General features: G+C 41.7%; 1 protein-coding gene and 1 pseudogene across 1 annotated transcript in view; both read right to left on the bottom strand.

Annotated features, from left to right (window-relative positions):
* Positions 1-1,335: 1,335 nt before the first annotated feature.
* LOC101533384 (non-histone chromosomal protein HMG-17-like) lies at positions 1,336-1,593 on the bottom strand (annotated as a pseudogene).
* A 4,373-nt stretch (positions 1,594-5,966) lies between these two features.
* Positions 5,967-22,679, bottom strand: part of CPB1 (carboxypeptidase B1) — a 30,131-nt gene continuing 13,418 nt past the window's right edge. Inside the window, exons 7-11 of the mRNA XM_058661412.1 lie at positions 21,123-21,233; positions 20,944-21,034; positions 20,175-20,377; positions 8,798-8,882; positions 5,967-6,154 (exon numbers count right to left, since the gene is read on the bottom strand). Coding sequence (XP_058517395.1) covers positions 5,967-6,154; positions 8,798-8,882; positions 20,175-20,377; positions 20,944-21,034; positions 21,123-21,233 — 678 coding nt within the window. The remainder of the gene's footprint in view (positions 6,155-8,797; positions 8,883-20,174; positions 20,378-20,943; positions 21,035-21,122; positions 21,234-22,679) is intronic.

Raw genomic sequence — 22,679 nt, 5'->3', positions numbered from 1 at the left:
GTCCCCCATGCCCAGGCACTGATGTGGTTAGGCAGCTAGGAGCAGTGCTCTCTGCTTCTCTCCCCCTAACCTCCAGAAACAAAAAAAGATTTGGAAGCAATTGTCTCATACACTTTCCATCATACCTCAGCCCTCCCCACCCTAATCAGTGGTCCACATGGGTATACAACCTCTTAACTATGTAAACAACATCAACAATAAAGTAAATCTGTTATAAAAAAGGCTGCTGGGCCCAGCACAGTAGCCTACTAGCTGAAGTTCTTGCCTTGCATGCCTGGGATCCCATATGGGCACTGGTTCATGTCCTGGCTGTTCTACTTCCCATCCAGTTCTCTGCTTGTGGCCTGGGAAAGCAGTAGAGGATGGTCCAAAGCCTCAGGGCCCTACACTTGTTTGGGAGACCTGGAAGAGTTCCTGGCTCCTGGTTTCGGATTGGATCGGCTCAGCTCAGCCGTTGCAGCCACTTTGCTGAATGAACCAGTGGACAGAAGATCTTTTTCTGTGTCTCTCCTCTCTGTAAATCTGCCTTTCTAATAAAAATTAATAACTCTTTTTTTCCCAGGCCAAACTGTATCCAGCTTTATTAAAGATCTTTTTCATAGACAATCATGGTATTTCAGGCAGGACACGGGCAGACGGTCATGAACAGTACATAACCACCTTCAACTCCCTCCTCAATGGACTATGAAAATCAGAAAGCCACCATAAAACCCAATGGACTCTTCACTGGATGCTCTGAAAAGGGGAAGTTTAGAGTGAGGGTTGACATTTCCCATTTAGCGTGTTGTTTAACAACTTGTCACAAGCCAACCCTGACTTTCAGGAAATGAAAATGGCATTATGCTCAATCCGAAGATCCACAATCTAGAAAAGGAACTGTTGCACTTTTGAGGGACACCAGCTCAGTGGGTCCTCCTTCAAGTCCAGATTGCCTGTCATGCTGGTAACAAATTTTGGGGGTCAGGTCCCAACAGGTCTCTGGGTGTAAGGGAGCTAATCTATGCTGAAGGCAGAGAGGGAGCAGGAAGAAGTCGTAAAACCCAATTTAGATTTTCCATGACACAGGTTGTGTGCCCTGGTGGCCGTGTGCCAAAGACAGGGAATCCCGCCTGCCAGCCAGGAGGAAGCCGCTCCAAAGGACAAGGGGAAGGTATTTCTCCCCACACTAACCCAGCTTCGGGCCCCTTCCCCCCAAACAACAATGAAGTGTTCTGTATGCTAACAATATAGTTTAAATAAAAACCAAAATTCTGCATTTTTATAAAACTCGATTAAAAATAGTCTTTCAAACTCTACAGTCACCAGAAGTACACAGTTATTGAAACTACACACACTTCACTTGGTATCTCCAGCACCTTCGGCTTTCTGTGCTGGTCTGTTTTGGCATCTCCATTGTCGGCAGGGTTATTCCCATCCTTGCCAGCATCGGCTTTCCCCTTTTTCCCTTTGGGCACCTTCTCTCGCTCTTTTAGGCTTGGGTTCTGGCTTTGCAGGAGCTGGTTTAGCAGACATCCTGGCCGATCTTCTCTGTGGTTCGTCCTTCACCTTGGCCCTATCTCTGTTAGCAACCGCTTTGGCCTTTCTCTTGGACATGGTGCTGGTGGTGGTGGCGGTGGCGGGACGTGGGCACTGGGATGCAGCGGCGTGCGGGCTTGGGTCTGTCCGGGGGTCATCCTGGCCTCTTCTTCACACTGCTCCAAAAATAAATAACTCTTTAAAAAGGTCCCTGAAATAATTGAATGAAAAAAATTACTGTATTTTGGTGCAAACAATTGAAGTCTTTTATACAAGGGGATCTTGAAAAAGCTCATGGAAAATGCATAATATGAAAATTAAGCATGGATTTCAAGTCTTTTTTTGGAACCAACATAAGATCATCTCTAACTTTTCTACACACCTTTTTTGTAACTTCCTGTTTAGTTAAGAATTAAAATATCACTCTACTTCTTCAAACTATGCTTTTCTGTACAAACATCACGAGAAAAAAATGTTCCAGAAGATGGAAGTGAGACTGCTCTGTGACCTAATGGAATCTTTCCAGTGATGCTCTATTTTAAAATCGAGTTCAACAAACCTATGGAATAGCTATGGCTATCGCAGAAAGAGGGTGTTGGAAGAAACATAAATGTGTTGTTTTAGTTATGATGTTGCTTTCATAACACTGAAATGACGCTACCCTACAATTGCCATAGAAAAGTTTTTTTCATTAGTTGTAGTAAAGAGGGCATTTGTGGGTGAACATGTGGGTATATGGTTCAGGTAGTATCAGATTTGCCTCAGGGAAAATGACTATTTTCTTCGATGAAATGTCCTGAGAGGCTCATCAAAGCTCCACTGGCCCCACAACTGACTTCATTAGCTTGTCATGGTTGTTTGTTATCTTCTGTCTAGAAATTGTCTTTTTGAGTAATTCATATAGGTCAACTAGTAAAGACAAGCTGAGCCCTGAGAGTGTGATTCTAGATGTATAGGAATTCTGCAATTCAGTCCAGAAAAGTACTCTTGGTATTTCTTGGCCACATCACTGGAGAGAGGAAGTCTCCAATGGCTAGTCTGGGCTGTTGGTTAAATGATGCTTTGGGACATAGAAAGTTGGAGCTGAAACAAGGGGCCAGGAGTGTCCTGGGATCTCCGAGCCGGTGGAGGTTAAGGAATGAAGGGAAAAAGGACCCCTCAACAGCCTGGGGCCAACACCAAGGCTGGGAGAGGAGTCTCAGCTAACCCTGTTCACCTGGGCAGCAGGGACTAAGACAGCCCCTTTCCTGTTTTCCTGGGGTTAGCCTGGGTAAGTGGAACTCTCAGCTAGTTAGCTGTTTCAGTAGGCAGGAATGAAAGCAAACTGTTTCAGGTGCAGGGAATTTCACACGCATGACATTTCACATAAACATGTTTGCGTCTTTGTTTCCTAGTTTCTTATTAAAAAAAAAAAACCCTCACATTTATCCGATCTCTATGGTAACGCACTTAACTAAGGGACTTTGGCACGTTCTTAGGGTTACCTACGTGAGTTCTGTCTTTGGACCACAGGATCTCTGAGTTAGGGGTTGATGTTATCTTCCAGAGCAGGATAAGAGAGCATCGCATGGAATCGAGACTTAACAATGCACTTTGGTCAGGACACTCAGGTAACTACGGGTGAGTTAGTCATCTAGCTTGTAACGTGGACATTGCTTAAATAGAGTGGTAGTCATTGGAGGAAATAAGTTGCATAAATTAAATTTATTTTCTTAAATTATCAGTAAAACCATTAAAACAATGATAGGAATTTTTCTTTTTTTATATGCGATGATCTCCATTGAAATGAAGCAGTATTAAATGATTTTGCAGGTGTTTGCTTGACAAATTGAAGCAGCTGCACTGCTACCATCTAGTGGTCAATTAGTGAATTAATCATCCTTGAAAATGTGATGGATGGTTGTGGCTTCAAGGCATATGTCTTCATATTTAAAAATATATATATGAGGAAGGGTCTGGGCTTCTTCCATCCCATGTGGGAGATCTGAAAGGGAGTGGATGACCTCAGAGTTCTTGGCCTACAAGAGCAGTCCATGGTGGTCTCCTTGGCAGTTGGGATATAGCCTTTGGCGCCCGTAGTGATAGTCCTAGGTGAAGATCCGGGAGTCTTCAGGGTTGGGATACAAACCTCCTCCTGCCCTCCTGCTCCACTCTGGGGTCCCCCGCTGCTCTGTGCATATGACCTCCCGTTAAGAGGTTGTCAGGATGGAAGAAGCCCAGATCCTTCCCACACATCTAACGTCATCGAAACAACAGCCGGGTGTCCTGAGCCGTCCTCAGAAACAGAAGAACAGCAAACTTCCTCTGGGACTCTGGAGGGGAGCTTTCTCTGGTCCTTACTTAGTTCCAACTTTGGATCCCCACCCTCTCCTGCAAGGACCATGCCTCCTCCTCTCCTCCCCCCCTCAAATTTAGATCAGATAGAGACCAAAAAGGAAAGCTTAGAACCAGACAGGAAACAGTCAGCTTGAACTCACACATACCTTACTAGGTAGGACAAAAAGATTAGTTACTCCTCACTAAGGTATTGAAGATTTCTCTGCACATCCTTCCTAAAACTGTTCTGCGTCTCAATTGTTAACATGTGCCTTGTTAGAGTTATAACCCAGTTTAGACTATCCTAAAATCTGCCAAGTTCACTAAAAATTATGCTTTAATACTATATACTGCTAAATATAAAAATGAAAATAGACACGAGACAGCTGAATAGTACTAGTACCCTATAGCCATTTTTAAGGTGTATAGCAGCCGGTTTTGTATAAACTAAAATTGAAAAGTCAATGAAGTAGTCACAGGATGTGGTTAAAATCTTGCATTTTCTAACATATTGGTCACTGAATGCCATGTCAATTAACTTCATAATGTTGTAAATTGTTGATGTTCTGTAGTGGCTTTTCATTGGCTGGGATGATATTCTGCCAGCTCTGTTTTCAGACCAGAGATGGTCTCCCCAAGAAACTGTTGAATTTATCTGGACAATAAGATGCTGGACTCTATGCATGGCACATTCTTGCAATGAAGGAATCATGACTGGATTTGAACTGTAATACTGCAACAAGGTGGAGGAATCCAACATGGGGGGAGGGGCTGGGGGAATCCCAGAGCCTATGAAACAGTGTCATAAAATGAAATTAAAAAAAAAAAGAAGCAAAAAATGCATATGTAAGGGCCCGGCGGCGTGGCTTAGCGGCTGAAGTCCTCACCTTGAACGCGCCGGGATCCCATATGAAACTGTTTACTATATCTTGACAATAGGTTGCTGGACTCTCTGTCATTCTCCATGCCTGCAACGATGGACTTATGACTATTTATGAAGAAGTATACTATTGTAATAATATCGAGGAAATCAATGGTGGGAGAGGGGCTTGAGGAGGGGGCAAAGGAAGACCCAGAGCCTATGGAACATGTCCCAGGTTTGGAAAGGCTTTTGCCTTTGTCCAGCTAATTGTGCTCATTTTTTAAAAAAGATTTATTTATTTTATTACAAAGTCAGTTATACAGAGAGGAGGAGAGACAGAGAGGAAGATCTTCCGTCCGATGACTCACTCCCCGAGTGACTGCAACGGCCGGTGCTGTGCCAATCCGCAGCCGGGAACCAGGAACCTCTTCCCAGGTTTCCCAGGCGGGTGCAGGGTCCCAAAGCTTTGGGCTGTCTTCCACTGCTTTCCCAGGCCACAAGCAGGGAGCTGAGTGGGAAGTGGAGCTGCCAGGATTAGAACCGGTGCCCATATGGGATCCCAGGCACATTCAAGGTGAGGACTTTAGCCACTAGGCCATGCCGCTGGGCCCTAATTGTGCTCATTTTTTGTAGACTTTTTATATGTTCTTTCTGTGTAGGACACTCAGTACTTATTTGTTTAATGTAAATTAAATAGCTAATTACTAACTGAATTAAATATCTTTTGAATGTCTGTTTTCCTGACAACCTATACATCCAATGAAGGCTTAAGTGCTAGCTCTGTTTTTCTTTGTTCTGTCTTCAGATGCATAGCAAAGTCCTTGGCATATGGTCTACAGCTCATAAAACAATGTGAATGAGCTACTGTGAAAACTAAATCAAGATGATGTCTTTTCATCTATGCTAGATTTCACAACCTTAAATTTTCCTTTATATTTCTTGTCACTTGTATGTATCGCTTTATAAAGTGTCCATCTCTGCACTTGGCCAGTGCTGCCTGAGGCTCCAAGGAGTTTGACTCCTGCTGAATGACCACATGGTCAGTCATTTGTTCTCACCACTTCCTCCCTGTCACCAAATAAGCAGACAACCTCTGAGGTTTCCCATTGGCATGATTTGATTTTATTATGATCAGTATTAAAAGATCCCCATAGCTAACAGACCCAGAAGCTTAAACGAAAGATTGGAATCTATAAAGCATCTGAACAAAAAATTCAGGATAGGAAAAAAACGAACAGTAAGCGTTTGGAAGCAAGGTTTGCGGCATCCTCCGCTAGTACAGATTGTCCAGGACGTAGCTGGCAATGTGGTTGACTGCCAGCAATGTTTCCTCACAGGTGGCCTGGATCTGGGATTCAGGAAGTGCAAAGCCGTATCTGCCTGTGTCCCGGAGCTCAAAGGTGAAGGAATATTTGATACCTTGGTCATAGGCCCAGTCGTCAGAGCCTCCTGCAGCAGGATCTGAAACGGGCAATGGGCAGAGATGCACAAAAAAGTTTAAAATGTTTGAATCTAGAAAGGAGGTTAAAAATTGTGTTTCCTTTTATGATGACAAATATTTCACTGTGCCAAATGGTCTGAGTAGGCCAATTTTCTAGTACATTAGATCATAAAGAATTTGGAGGGCTATTTAAGAAATTAGCTTATTCTTACCTGTATGTAGACCTACTTTGTGGGAATGGTATATTTAACACTTGAGAAATAATGTAACTTTTATTACAAAATTACTAGAGTGCTACCTGTTATGCAAAATGACAGTATATAGCATGTAATTTTCTTAATAAGATTTGTTGACTTTTATTCAAAAGGCAGATTTACAGAAAGAAACAGAGAAAAAAGAGAAAGATCTTCCATCTGCTGGTTTGCTCCTCAAATGACTCCAATGGCCAGAACTGAGCTGATCCAAAGCCAGGAGCCAGGAGCCTCTTCTGACTTTGGGTCATCCTTTATTGCTTTCCCAGCATATGCAGGCAGCTGGAAGAGAAGTGGAGCAGCCAGAATATGAACCAGTGCCCATATGGGGTCCTGGCACTTGTAGGCACAAGATTGGACAATTGAGTCGTTGTGATGATCTCTTACCATGTAATTTGATAAAATTGATGAAGATACTTAAAATTTCAGGGCAAAAAGGATTTAAAAGGATTTAAAAGTGATTTTAAAAGGATTTAAAAATTTTTAAATGCATGCACTTTTCTGTAATATACATATAAGACATTTTCCATGAGCTTTTGGAAGTACACTCATGCTGTAATTTGGACATTAGTTTGAAGGTGGAATGTTTCCCCAAAGGCTTCTTGTTACAGGCTTAGTCCCCAGGGTCTTGTGTTAGTGCTACTAAGGAGGTGGAGACTTTATTTAATTATGATGTTTAGAGGTGTGTCCTTTGAGAGAGAGAAGATTGGATAAAGTTGCTGTGGTGGCAGGATTGAATCATGATGGCCTCGTAAGGAGAGATGCAAACACCCCTCTTGCCATGTGATGCTCTGCCCCACCTTGTCGCTCTATTAGTCAAAGCACTGTTCCAAGATGCAAAATAACTGGGCTACTTCATCGTTTACTGTTAGCCGCTGCAATCACGTACTCCTGTAAGCCTTGCGGTATTTCCTTGTGAAAAGTTCATGGAAGTCCACCTCCCAGGAAAACAAGGAAAGCTGTATGGAATCATGGGAGAAGGAGAAATTGGAGCAGCTGGCGTGCGGTCCTAAGTCATCATTTTGTATCTTCAGGGTCGCTACTGGCATACATGGCAATTGTTCAGTTATTAACTCACTCAGTAAAAAAGAAAAGCTTGTTGTTACTAACCCATAGGCTATGTACTGCTATGAATTTCTCTTTTATGTATTCAAGCAATGATTGCACGGCCCCCGTGGACAGCAGGTCAAATATTGTTCTAAATTTTGAGGTCAGATAAAGCCATTGCCTGTGATAGCAGCATCCCATTTGGCACCATTTTTAATTCCAGCTGCTCGGCTTCCAATCCAGCTCCCTGATAATGTGCAGTAAGTAGTTCTTGGGCCCTTGTTACCCATGTGAGAGACCTGGATGAAGCTGCTAGTTCTTAGCTTTGCTCTGTCCCATCCCCAGCCATTGTACCTATATGGGGAATGAACCAGTGGGCGGAAGATTTTTCTCTCTTCTTGCACCTTTCAAATAAGTTAAAATAAATCACATCCTTTAAATGACAAGGATGCAGAAAATTGTACTCTACACAAACCTATAAAAAAAGAAACTAAACAGAAACGATCCGATCACTTAGGCTTGGAGTCTTCACAGCTGTGCTGGAAACTCCTGGGTGATAAAACTACAGAACTAGGACAGGAAGAAATCTTTTGAAGGCAAAGGAAACCATGAATAGAGCTGGGAAGTGGATCTGCCATATCCACGGCTCCAGGGACTAACTTCCTTTTTGTCATTTGCTTGCGCACACTGTTGGACAGGTCAGAGAGTGATGTCTACCCATGGGAGGGTGGCAGTGTCTGATGTAGCAGCCAGACCTGTGATCCGATCAGCCTGGAAGACACTCCTTTTTCTGTATTTCCCAGTCACCGTCCTTCCACATCAGCTGTCGGTGACACTGGGGTGGGGGCAGTGGCTGGGTTTGTCCTTGAACTTGTTCGCTCCGTATGCGTAGAACCTCAGCCGCTGCATCACCACGGACTGTTTTATTTCCCCTGGGATCTTTGAAGACTGTCCTGGTCTCCAGCCTGCTTTTTCCTCTTAGCATTTAGTGAGAGCCTGCCATGTGTTAGACGCTCACTGTGCAGAGGTTAAATGTTTCCGAGTTTGAAAGAAGGGAATATCTTTACCTCTAAGCCACGCCCCCTTTGAGTGCTTATTTCAGAAAAAAAAGAAAGGAAATAAGGGAAGAAGAAAGAAAGGAAGGAAGGAAGGTAGGAAGGAAGGAAGGAAGGAAGGGAAGAAGGGAGGAAGATGAGGAGGAAGGGAAGGAGGAAGAAAAGGAGGAAGGCAGGCAGGCAGGCAGGCAAAAGTGCCGAGAGGCAAAAGCCATATGCTTTAAATATGCAGAAAAGCCAAGTTCTGCGAAGTGTTTGTTGGCTTTTTAGTTGTACGTTTTTTTGATGCCATTCTAAAGCCAGGACTCACAGATTGTGGTAGCTCCTGGGCCGTATGTGTACTTGGTGCCGTACAGGGCCTTGAGCTTTTGTACAGCCGCTTTAGCCAGAGCATTCTGCAAAAGAACCAGCAATAAGTGAGTAAATGCCAAACACTGCCAAGCACACACCCACCCTGCTATTAACTTTAGACCTTGAAGCTGTTTGTGTCACAGTTTGGGCTAGTAGTCAACACTTCAGCATTCAGCTAACGGAGTCATGAGATCCAAGTGAGTCTGGCTTTCCTAATGTGTATTCCTTAACACTCACCCTGAGCTTCTGTCGTTCTTGACATTGGAGCTTGTTAAGAGGCCTCATGGCTGGGTGGAGACTTCAGATTGAGTCTACTTCATTGCAGGCAAACAGACCAAAAGCAAACACACACACACACACATCATCCAATCCAAACAAAACATAGCAAAAGCCATTTGGCACTGTGGTAGGTTGTAAAGCCAAGATGAACTCATGATAGGCTTTTGTGAATTAGCACAGCACTGTCAGAGACTCCACGAATGAATAATTGGATAGTCAGTGCCAACATGGAAGTGCATTGCAATTGGCAGTTCCAAGGCTGAGGGAGAGTTCCAGCTTGGAAGACTTTTTAAGCCGAAAAATTAGAGAACATTCATCCTGTTTCAAAATGCAGACCCTTGTGCATTCCAGAATGGGAAAAAAAAGTAGCGAGTGCTACCTTCCATGTATTCTATTAGAAGTAGCATCCATTTCTTAGAATCATTGCACACTAACCCCATGCACCAAACTGCCGGAGGTCTCCCTGCACCCAGAAACCCTGCCCTGTAAACCTCACTGACATACTATACTGCCTGTTTAAATCAGTTCTCGTAAAGCAAGCTGACTCGGCTGTCTGGGGAATACAGATTTGAAAAGTGAGTTGTTTACTATTGGAAAATCAGCCATAACTCATTCTGGTTATGAAACTGGTCTTATTTCATACTTGGGCACCGTAGTTACATCTTGTGCATTTGCCTGGAAAATGGTGATGTTGAAAACAGGATAACCCAAGTTTACAAAGTAGGAACTTCCCTTCCTTGTTATTCTGCTATTAAAACCAGCCTCGTAGAATTTTAGGTCAAATTAATCAGGATAAGATTGTAAGACTTGAGTGCCCATGCTTCAACAGTCACGTGGCCAATTTTAAAAATTTAAAACAGCAAACATTTCACTGATGATGTTCTGTTCGGGACCAGAGAAATGATGCCACTAGTTTCCTGGAACGAACGTTGCCTTCTCAGCTTTGGGCCTTGAAAAATTAGGATTCCATTTCTCCATTTTCCAACTGGGAAGCGGAGGCATCCTTTCTCTTTCCGTGTGGAGTCTTTTCTGTTGTGTTCTAAATGCAGTGCCCCCGTTGCTTCATCTTATCCTAACTAAGAACTAGACCTCAACTGCCTCTTGGCTCTTCTTTTCAGCTCTGATCAGGACAACTTACCAACATTGCGTAACACTGAGAATAGATTTAAAACCATCTTCCAGAGATACGAATCATGCTCTGATTTCTACTGTTATACAGTTTCCTAAAGCTGCTATTCAGCTGTGGAAAGCTGATCCTTTTCTGGGAGGCAGGACCTCTGACCTCACATTTTTTATTCCTTGTACTCTTCAGCCTTCTGATCTGTTCTTTTCTTTCAGTTTTGAATCGTTATGTTTAGTTACCAGAAATCTAATGCTTCAGGATTTGTTCCAAAGGTGAAAGTCTTAAATATGCAAATTTCCAAATGTGAAAGATTATAAAGGAAAGAGATACTTTACAGACACGATCACTGCCTGTGAGCCCGACGCCCACTTGTCCTGCAGCTCCCTCGACATATTTACTGGAGTGATAAAATGAGTTTCCAGGCAAAACCAAAGGGAGATTGGTAATCTGGTATCTATTCTGAGTCATCTACTCACCAGTAACTCCTGACTGCTCTTAGGCCCACACAAAAACCTCTGTTTCCATTTCCTCAAATCAAGCACGTGAAGTGACACCCAAGTGCTTTCCACGCCTTCCTAGCATGTGGCTCAGAAAAAGTTGCTGTCTTTGATGCTGAGGTGGTACGGAAGGTTGCTGCTGGCTTGAGGGGGCTGTGGCTTGGTTCCTGTCGTTGGTGTATGCAGCAGGACCATTTAGCTTGTACTTCAACGGTGGCCTCTTCTGGTACTCATTTGCCCCCTTATCTTGATATCTCCCTCATCTTCTGAGGGTCATGTCATCACCGCATCTTCAGCGGCTCTAAGCCTTTGATTCAAGTCCAACCTCCTCTTTTGACAAAGAGTCACAATGCACACACCTGTGTGCTCCCTGCTCTCTCTGATGTACCGCACTGCTTCCCTGTTGGCCCTGCCTGCTTCTCTTACCTCTGCGACTTTCCTCACATGAAGGGTCATGATTGTTCTACCAGATTTAGCTTCATTGTAACTTTCTATGGGACACTGCCGAGGGAGCATGGAGCCCCATTCCTTTGTAGTTGCTTACAAATCTGCAGTTGTTTTTGTATCTGTTTCCTCAGTTTCCCCACCCCGTAAACTCCTTGTGAGAAGGAATCTTTGGCTATTCATTTTGCATCCTTAGCACACTGGACAACACCCACCTAGCACAAGGCTGCTGGCCTGAGTCCTATGCTAGGCCTAGAGGCATTGTAAACAGGAGAGACTTGGATGGGTTGCTGAGTGCCAAGATCTGCAATGGTTGGCCCGTGACTCACCTGAGTGTGGATTGGGACTCCTCGTGGGGAAGGCAGTGGTACCATGCACTGATGGATGATGGGCTAGGCATGGACACACTGACACCTTCTGTATACATTACTTATCTACCTTCATTAACAAAAAGAGATCTATGGATTCTTTGTCTCAGCCCTTTCAAGACCAAGAGACCAAATAAAAAAATATAATAAAAAAATAGAAGAGAAAGGAGTAGACATTAAGCAACTGAAGTATCATTTTAAGAATTCCAATTATCTTAACAAAAATTCCTGGAATCGGCGTGGGTCTTTTCTTTTGAGGAGTTCAAATAACTTCACAAATGTTACTCATTTATCTTCCTAACATTATCTGTCCACATTTCATCACCACAGAATCTTCTAGCAGAATGGAATGCCATATGGGGCAGCATGGACAGTGGGCATGTTCCAATCAAACTGGAAGATTGACCCCTGCCAGGAATGATAGAGAAAAAGGTGTTCTTGCATTTGCTAAGATGCTCTAGTGGAAACTCCTTTTCCCCTGTACATTTCTGTACAAAGGGACTAAGGCAAATGACAGGAGACCCAAGAACAACACAGCGGAGAGCATGGTTCTTGTCTTGAATCTTCCATTAATGACACTTTCTGTACTACCTGTCATTTAAGGACCATTTTATATCCTTGCTCAGTATGTTCAGAAAACCTCCCCTAGCATTTACATAAAACCTTAGACTTTACAAAGGACTGTTGATAAGAGCTAGATATTTTTATCCCCATTTTACAGATAAAAGAATTGAAACTCAGGATAAAAGAACTTGCTCAAGGGCACACACAGCCTCGTAAGTGGCTGACTTGGGCTAAGTTCTTCTGTCTTCAAACCCTGTGCTCTTTCTCGCTTCTCCTTGTGGCCTTGGAACACTTCAAAAGAAGTGTTGCTGGAGCTGGCTTTAACAATTGTAAAGAACAGAAGGAAGCTAAATATAGATAAGCCTCGGAGAAAACTTTGCTTTCAGTCAAGGCCAAACATGACCAGCCTTTATGAATCCTTAGATATGAGATTCCTGACACATCTTATGCATGTTATCTTTTGTCATCTGTTTCCTTAAAAAGAGGCCTTGGTCCTACAGCAAAAATCAGAGCCTAAAATGTCACTTTTAGCTGAAAGCTAGAGACAGAGACTAAACCAACATCATGTTTCCCCAAGCTCTGGCCTCCAGGGGCCTGGTGAGATGAAAAAGGAAGGGGTATTCTTTCTCCTTGACCTGTACTCCCAGAGAACATATGATAAAGTGGTCCCTGTCCCTTGAATATGCACAGGCTCCCCATTCTACCTGTACGCACACAGTCAGCATCCTGGAGGGGGCTGCTTCTGCCAGTCTTCCAATGACCTCCGATTCAAGTACAAGAAAACATAGGCTTGTACTAAGACATAGGAAAGAATTCAAAAGAAGTATTTCGACTCTCACTGGCAGTGCATGAGTTTAACCATCCCTGTGGGTGGAAACGCGTGCTAATGGAAGCCTCAGAATGATCTTTAACTGCAGGTTCCTTCCTTCTGTTCTGTGATAATGGGGAATTTACACCAAGGGACCAATGAGAAACCAAACTTTTATAACTGGTGCAAAAAGGAGCCCCACTTAGGGACTGTACACCAGCTCGGAGGAGAAAGCATTTGAGACTGGGAACAACCTAAGTGTGTCTGGTGAAAATGAAGTTCTGGGATGGGAGCCCAAGACAGGGGTTAGGGAAACACTTGGTTTAGGAGAGCCCATCAGCAGGGTGGGGGTGCCAGAATGTTCTCACTTGAGATAAACCACATTTTTTTTCCTTTGGCTGATCTGCGTACATATTTCTAAGCTCTTTAAAAATTCAAGGCAAATGAGAAACATGAGTCAGCAGCTGGCCAGAGGAGCTGTGCTTTGTTTTCTTTGGGGTGAGAGTGGTGCTTCTCTTAAATAAACATTACAAATGAGCACTGTGTACAGGGTTGTGCTGGGGCTCTGCAGTGTATTAGTGGGTGTGCATTCTTATGAAATTCAAGGCCCTGGCCTGGAATGTAACTTTGTTCTTATCTTTATTTTAAGCGCTGTTTCTCAACCTCTGTGTGGACATTTTGGGCCAGATAATTCTTTGTGTGGGTAAGTGGAGGAGGGAGTTTGGAGAGGGGGTCCTGTGTTTTGTGGGGTGTTCATCTGCATCTCCTGACCTTTACCCACGAGATGCCAAGAGAGTGCCCACACAGGACAATCAAAACTGTCCCCAAAACATTGCAAGGTGTTCTCTCAGGACAGGGATGGGAGGAAGCAGGGAGAAAGGGGAGTTAAATTCACTGAGAGAAAAATACAAAGTGTGTGATTACGGTGACAGAGCTACTTGTAAGTAGATAACACAACTGGTTACAAACATCTCTGCTAAGTCCTTCTTGCCAGAAATACATATTACTGGTTAGAGTTACCAGCAAAAAAACTAAAAGCCAAAAACCAAAAGCAACAAGATACCCATATCAGATAATCAAAGAGTTTGTTCTCAGCTTAAGTCCATGCCATGAAATATTTACAACATGCTTACCGTAAAAACTATCTGTTACTCCTCCAGAAAGAAAGTTAAGGCTGAGGGTGCTGTATCGGACCTGGTAATGATGGTTACCACAGTGTCCAGTCTCACGTTGAAGTCCTTGCATCATCCTAGTGACCAAACCTCACCCTGACTCTTTCCTCACAGTATTTAAAACAGGTGGCTCTTTCGCCACTTCTTGCTCAGCTCTTTTGTTCAGTGCTCCCATTGTCCATTTGTTGGTTCTTGTTTTTTGCTAAAATACTTAGTCCTCAGTGTCTACCCTCCCATCCCCCCAACTCTCACCCACATTGCATCTTCTATCCATGACCTTCATGGTATAGTCCCAGTCCTTATTGCCATATATTCCTCTCCTGAATTCCTACAATGGAAAATAATCGAAAACTCTGGGTTCTGTACTTCCTTTGTATGGTTTTATGTACCCAACAATTATCAGTGGGAGGGATTGGGGATTACACTGAATACTCCATAGGTGCTCACAAAAAATTCCCAAGAATTACCTGAGATGCCATCTCCTGATTAGGTGCTCAGGAGATTTTGAATAGGCCAGAAAATCAGAGTATGTAATGGTAAATCAGCAACCAGTTCGTTGAACCAAAGGTACTCTCCTATTGTCATTTAAAATTGTTGCCTTTTCAGGGAGATGAGAAACTCTGAGGAAAATCCTAAGGCAGCCATTTTGTGCTTTGAGCAGTGCTGTAGGTTGCTCGCACTACGAAGTGACTAGTGAGCTGCGTGCTACTGGCCTGAGGCCTTGCAACTCTTGCTACCAGGCAAGGGCTTGGTGACAGGTATGACGGCCATGTGCGTGGCTCTGTACTGGTTCACCACTCATCACAACATCTCTTCCCTTTGATCGTTATCTTCAGTTGTGGCCATTTGACTTCTATCCTGATGACTCATTAACTAGAACTTTCATTAAGAGCTAATGTGTGAAGTGCCACCTAACTGGAAGGTGTTAGAATTCAAAACAAAAAAATTTTTTTCTGTCTTTTGGTCACATTCTGAAACTGTTGTATTTGTTGTGGTTGCTGTCTTCTTTCTGTTGATGAATGAATATGTTCCCATGAGAAGAATGGACTGGAATCAGAAAAGACTGGAAACTGAGCAGGAAATCCTTAGCAAAATCTAGGGCAGAGATCATAATGCACTCTGTGCAACTCCAGATGTTTTCTGATAAATGCTCCTCTGAAAGATGGTTACTGAAGTCCTATGACAGTATATGGCCACATGAATGTGTGTGTGTGTGTGTGTGTGTGTGTGTGTGTGTTTGAAAACAGGCAAACTAGAACATTCTTTAGAAGCCGCAACTCTTGACTCAGAGCTATGTGTCTACTGGTTTTGGCTTAGCCAAAGCCTCCTTGTTTCGGGTGGAAAAGGAGAAACAGAACCAGGGAATTTCTGAGCTCTTCCCAGCTATAAACTTCTAAGCATCTAAGGCAGAGAAGCAAAGCAAGACACAGGCTCTTGGCTGGCATTCGTTCGCAGCAAACTCTTTCCTGTTTGATCTGTCTGGGGAGTGGGACAAGCTACTTGGCTAGATATTCTGCTTGTCTACGGCTTTTTACATCACTGTGGCACTATTACACTATTACCATCATTAACAGAGTCACGGAGGTGACTTTACAGTATTACCATCATTAACAGAGTCACGGAGGTGACTGGCAGGAAGGCACATGAGCCGAAGATGGGACTTCATAGCAGTATGACTGGGTTTGGGGACCTTTTCCATTCTGTCTCCTAGTTTGTATCTCCTCTGACAATAAAGAAGTCTCATAATTCAGCATTTTATCATGCTTTAAGTTTTTAGAAATGTTGAAATCCTACTGCTCTCCCTCTGAGCTCTATACTTTCCTTGAAAGACTGTGGGAGTATTATATTTTGGAAGTCTGCACTGAGGAACTGTGCTGGCTTAGGAAACCCCTGAAACTCATCGTGCACTTTGTTTTGATTTCTTTAGACAATGCAAAACCATTACAAGCAATTTGCAAAATGACAAGCATTATGAGCATTAGATATCCTTATCATTCCGGGCTTGCACTGCCTGGCTAAAGCTGTATTTTCTGGCAGTCATCTTTGTAATCCATGTCATTATTTTTCCTGTTCTTTTTCTCCATTGGTCTCTTGCACCGCCATCTCTGCCTTTCTCTCCTCTGAAGGTTGTCTCATGATATGAGCAATTAAGAAGCAGTGTACATGTAGATCTTTCGGAAATGAAGCCACATAAATTTTTATCAGGGCTCAGATATCAAAGGATTGCTACTTAGAATATGTCCTAAATTGGCTGAGAATGCTAATATAAGTACAAATCAATTTCCTTGAGTCTACAATCTTATTCTCTTTGAAGAATCTTTTTTTTTGCTATAAATTTAACGTTATAGATTTATGAGTATAAGGAGAAATAAAGAGCACATCTATGCCAGTGATTAGGCCAAATTCTGTGTATGATAGCATCATCATTGCATCTCATCAGGAAATTCTGAGTTATCTATTTTGGAGTAAGATACAAGAATTCATTTTATTAATCCTTTACTACATTTAACTTCTGAACGAGGCACACATTTCTCTATCTAAGAATTAATATAGAGGCATTAGATTTGGATCAAACATTCATCTTTTTAGATGAAGATTTAATTTCCCCCTTGAAATCCTTATTGCAAATGAAAACTATGAAAATGTCAATATCTTGTCTTTGAGAGACTCAGATTCCCTTTTGATTCTACATGGATTTGTAATTGCACCATAATTATAAGCTTATTATACCAAAATGTTCTCTGGAAGTAAGTGAACTGGAATTACACAAAATAAGAAAAAGTTGAAAGGATTTCTAGGAACTCAAAAGATAAAAGTTGCTTTGGGGTGACAAACTAAATTCAAATATGGAGTGAATTAAGTCATCAAATAACATTTACTTTAGGCTCTACTAGTGACATTCAAATATTTCTTTTAAGAGAGCGGACAAAAAATTTAACTATAGAAAAGATGATTGGAAATTAAAGCAACTTTTAAGTCAGCGATTGTAAGTCTAATTAAATTTTGCACTTTAGTCACGTGAAATTTTTTTATCTTGTTTAGAAAAGACAAAAAAATATCATGCACTTTTCCCCTGCATTTATCAGTTCTGTATTAAAATAAACATCTGGTTCATGTCCCGGCTAGTCCTTCCCTGTCATCTCCTTTCCTGTGGCCTGGAAAGTCAGAGGATAGCCCAGAGCCTTGGGACTCTGCATCCACATGGGAGACCTGGCAGAAGCTTAGGATCAGCTGGGCTCCAACCGTTGTCACCATTTTGGTGAGTGAGACAGAGTACTGAAGATCTTTCTTCTGTCTCTCCTCTCCACAAATCTGATCTGCCTTTCTAACAAAAATAAATATAAATCTTAAAAAAAAGAATCTAGAATAATATCACTCTGTGGGCCCAGGGTAATGACCTAGTGGCCATGTCCTTTCCTTGTATGTCCTGGGATCTCATGTGGGTGCCAGAATCCCATATGGCAAGAGTTTGTGTCCTGACTGTTCCACTTCCCATCCAACTCTCTGTGGCCTGGGCACGCAGTGGAGGATGGGACCCTAAACTGACGTGGGAGACCTGGAATAGGCTACTGACCTCTGATTTTGGATCAGCTCAGCCCCAGCCATTGTGGCCACTTGGGGAGTGAACCAGCAGGTGGAGGATCTTTCTCTCTGTCTCTCCTCTCTATAAATCTGCTTTTGCAATAAAACTAACTAGCTAACTAACTAAAAGATTATATTGTGGTTTGTGCTTTTGTTTTTTGATAAGACTATGAATATAATTCTTTGATGTATGAAAATATTGATTTACTATTGCTTTATTACTTAGAAGTCAAGACAAGGCCTGGTATTATGGCAGAATGGGTTAGAACCACCACTTCCAACGTAGGCATCGCATATGGGTGCTAGTTTGAGTCCTGGTTGCTCCACTTCTGACTTAGCTCCATGCTAATGTATCCAGGAAAGCAATGGGAGATGGCTGAAATCCTTGGATCTTTGTGGGAGACAGAGCTGGAGTTCCTGGCTCCTGGCTTCAGCCTGACATAGTCCTACTCCCTGAGGTCATTCGGGAATTTATCAGTGGTGGAAGATCTTTCTCTGTCAACCACCATCTCTTTCTCTCTGTCCACCCCCTTCTCTCTTTCTCTATAACTCTGACTTTCAAATAAATGAATAAATAAATAAAGAATTGAAAAACAATTTTGAAGGACAAAATTTTGAACAGCACCCTCTTTTCTCCAGTTTCCTTTTCTTGGTTTTAAATAACGAAGTGATTATTAGAGAAAAGTCTTGGTGACTCAGGTTGTACTTGGAACATTTTCACATCAGTTGAGGCACAAACAAATTGGTTCAGTAAATTGTCTGACTTTGAGTTTTGGGTCTTCTCCTGGACAAAACTTCTACAGGAGAGAGCAAAAATTATCCATGAAGTTCCAAAGGCAGAACTTACTGGCTTTTTAATGGGTAGTTTGTAGACGTGTAGGGGATTATAACACAAGGATATTGTTGCATGCAGCCAGTGGTCAAAAAGCTGTTTCATAATATACCCTAACTTATGTAAGGCATGGAATATTAACTTATTCTCCATATAAAAAAGTACCGAACCTAGTGGAGCGGGTCAATTCCAAAGAGCACGTTCAGCTTTTCTTTTCATTTGAGCTTTTAATATTCATGTTTAGGACTAGCTCTCACAGACTGGTTATAGTAATTGTAGCTATGTTTCATGTATTTTACAATTTTAGCCTTGACATTTACATCACTAACTCATTAGCCTTTAGTTATTATGACTGACTTTTTCTCTCCTGATGTGATTCAGTTTAAATATGCCCATAGACATTAAGCAAGCTGCATACTCTCTCCTGTTCATTTATGATGGTTAAAATCTGGGACAGAAAGGAGGTACTGATCAAGCCCATGCTGTGGTGGTAGCAGGACCAGGAGTGACCACTGCGAATGCACACACACTCAATGTAACTGGAAAGTGGAAATGTTTAGTGGTTCTAACTAACAGCATTTTCTTTATCTTTTAGATACAGATAAGCAAAATGGGAAGCTTTTTGAATATTTTTCACCAGCTATTAGCTATCGATTTTCTAGCAGAGTTTGTTGTTTTTCTGATTTAGTTCTTCACAAAATTTTAAAAGTATTGCATATTTTATTTGATCTCTGAAAAACTGAATGTGAGACCACTAAATAATTTTCAAAGCTTAAGGTTACTGGATCTTCAGATTTATGCATCTAGGTAGGCCACATGGCTATGTCATTGGCTAAGTGAAAGAGGTTTTTTTTGGTGACATAGCTGAAATATTTTAAATCTTGTATTTGTTCTTTTATATTCCTGGGCTTAACTTCTGGCAGTCAGATGTTTCATAAATAAAAAAAAATTCATTTGAAGGATTCAAATCTGCTTTTTAAAAATGTGGGTGTTGATGTGTGATATATTTTCATGTGGATTAGTGCCAAGCTCCTATTATTTAGTTGCTCATGTAATTTTGGTCATCTTGATCACCAAACAAGTTTGCTAATTGTTTTGTCAGGGGTTCTTAAATCTCTTGGTGTTCTTCTCTCTATCCGGTAAGGACTGAGTCACATCTTTTGGTCACTGTCGTCTTTCTGTGACCCATCGGCTCAAACAGTGGAACAGTTTTAGGCCTCATGGTTGTATTCCACATCAATCAAATGAAGCAACTTCTTAACGACAGCATCTATGCTCTACAAATCATCCAATACAGCTCATGATGACTTGACCAAATGGCCCCTGCTAAGGATTATGGATGTAGCTAATACTTTGTCAGTTACCCCAATCACCTGAAACTAACACGTGAGTCAGTGCTGTGATGAGGCCAGAGGGAATGCAATGACCATCATTTCTGAAGATCAGTGAATAAACCAGAGAAAGGTCCAGTCCTTTCATCAAAATCCCATTTCTTTTAACCAAAATATACAGCTCTTCTTAAAATCTTTAATAAGTATTTCACTCCTACTGTCAGAAATAAATGAAGGAACTGGTAGAAGTTGTTGTTATCCTTGCACTTTCTTCTGAACTAGAATTTAGAACCGTCAAACCAGCAACATGCCATGAGGACTATCAGGGCTACTTACCAACTCTGCGTTGTTTGAAGGGAGTTTGTAAGAATAGGAGTAAGGGTACAGCAGCAGCTGGGAGTAGGAGTGGATTGTCAGATATGCCTTGATGGAAGAGAGATTATTGCGGATGAAATCCGCCAGGGCCTTGGTCTCTTTTTCAGACTCGGGGGCAGATCCACAGTAAGTTTCATCACAAGCGCTACTGGAGGCTCCCAATTCTGGAAAGACAAGTGACGACTTGTAGCAGTTCTCTCAGGGAACTTGGCAAACTTTCAAGTTAAGGAGTAAGCTATTTTTCATAGGAGTCCTTGTCATCATTCTCAATGACACTGTGTTTTAAACTGTTTATACATTTTAGTCACACTATTAAGATTCTATGTTTTACCTCACATGATAAAAAGCTGCATGTAAAATCACCCATGAGTCCTTGTATAGTATTATACAATGGGATCATTATAGGCTAATTTGTATCAGAGTTTTATTTAAATATTTGCTAATATCACAGCTATCTCTAGACAGTCATTAGACTAGATTTTCTGGATTGTACATCCTGTGAATTATAGGGTTACATCTTGTTCATTCAGTTTACATCTCCATCATGTGGCACTGCTGAGTGTTCAATATATTTTGGCTGAATGTGTTAGCAAACTGCCATGTGCCTTCAGAAAGTTAGAACTCTAAAAATACGGACATTTGTTGTTTGTAGACCCTATTGTGTTTTCTAATGTATTTTCCCTCACATTTTTTCAGCTAACATCTACAAAATATTTGTCCTGATACTTACGGCACCAACCAGCATCAAAATTTCGATTGGGATCCACCCCAACACAGGACGTCCCCGATTTAGTAGAGCGGGTTTTTCTCCACATCCGGTTCTGAAATTGGATTATGGAGTTAGGACACATCTAACAGAAAGTGGTTGATTTGAATCCCACCAGGCCCTTTCAGTATTGCTCTATTTACCTTGGTCCAGGTGTAAATGTAGCCATCGATATTGACCACAGGGACAACATAAAAGTCTAACTTGTCAAGAAGTTCTGTCGTGACGGTATCTTTTCCATAGTTGTTAATAGCCTGTGCGTAAATTACAAAACAGAATTTCATGGAAGACGGAATTTACAACATTGACAAAATTAGCATAGGCGGATGTTGACTTGTATAATGAGACCAGTGTCCCCTGCTGAGGTAGGCAACTTCACTATTTAAAAAAGCTAGAATTTTGGTTACTGAGTTTTTTTTTTTTTTATTAAAACTGTTGTTTATAGTTCTTCTCCGCTTCTAGTGGACTTGAAATTCACCCACAAGTAATTCGCTTATTATATTTGACTTTCAGTTTTCACTCTAAAGAGGAGTAGTGATTTAATAAAGACTTTCAAATAATATATATTCTAGCTTCCTTTGAGACAAATATTACAGTTTGTCCAGAGGTAGTGAGATATGAGCATAGCTTGTAGTCCCAATAACTAAGGAATGCTTATGAGTGACTATCTGTGTTCCTGGGGACAGATCACCTATACATTTATTTATTTCCTGTGGAGCTTCCTATAGATGATCTACTTAAGAGAAATTTCCAGCCTGCGAGAAGAGTGAGGATGTCCCTGAAGTTATGTGAACTCACACCAGTGGATTTGGGATTTGCTGTAGCCAACTCTTCAAGCAGTCTAATGCATCCTCTTTCTTAAGAAGGAACTCTACAGGACCAGTTTCTTCTGCTAAGCAATGTGATCACTTATCTATCAATCACCCCATTAGCTCTACTTTCTTAGAGTTCTTCTGTTTCAGAACCATGTTGAATAAAAATCAAGCCTTTTATGAGCTGGTTGGAATAATCTTTACAATGTGTAGGCCTTCTATGTGTGAAGAGTTCTGTTTTCTTTGTGACGCTGCACTCATACATGTATGTATCTGCTACGGTTGCATGCAATAAAGCCTGTGCTTGTCCTGTTGGGGAGCTACAGCACCATCTATCTACTTCAACTTTTTCAGACGTTTATTTATGTTTAGTGGCAGAGAGACACAGAGAGAAATCTGTCATCACTGCTTCACTTTTCAAATGTGTGCAACAGCCAGAGTTTGGCTAACTTGAAGCCAGGAGCACGCATTCAGCTCTTCCACACAGGTGGCAGTGACCCAAGCATGTCCTGTTTTGTATTGGTGATGTTAACCTTGAACATTTGGTTAAGGGAATTTCTGCCAGGTGTCTCTACTGTTCAGTCTTTCCTTTCTAGTTACTATACTTTGATGGGACTGACTTTCTGACTGTGCAAATATCTTGTTTCTCTTTGAAGTTTCACTTGCTCATTTTGCAATCATCTCTGGATTAACCTAAAATGCTAATTACTGAGAAATTCTATTGGTGATTTTATATCTGACTTATTCTTTGTACATGTACTAGCTGTAATTATTTTGTAAGAAAAAGTGAGTCTTTTGTTTCTTTTTAAATTTGCTGATTGTATTATCTGTTTAGAGCAGTGTGAACTCATGGATATTTTAAGATTTTAGTTTTTAAAGGGATTTACA

This window comes from Ochotona princeps, chromosome 3, assembly GCF_030435755.1.
Source record: "Ochotona princeps isolate mOchPri1 chromosome 3, mOchPri1.hap1, whole genome shotgun sequence".
NCBI classification, from domain to species: Eukaryota; Metazoa; Chordata; class Mammalia; order Lagomorpha; family Ochotonidae; genus Ochotona; species Ochotona princeps.
This window is presented reverse-complemented; position numbering and strand designations above follow the sequence as displayed.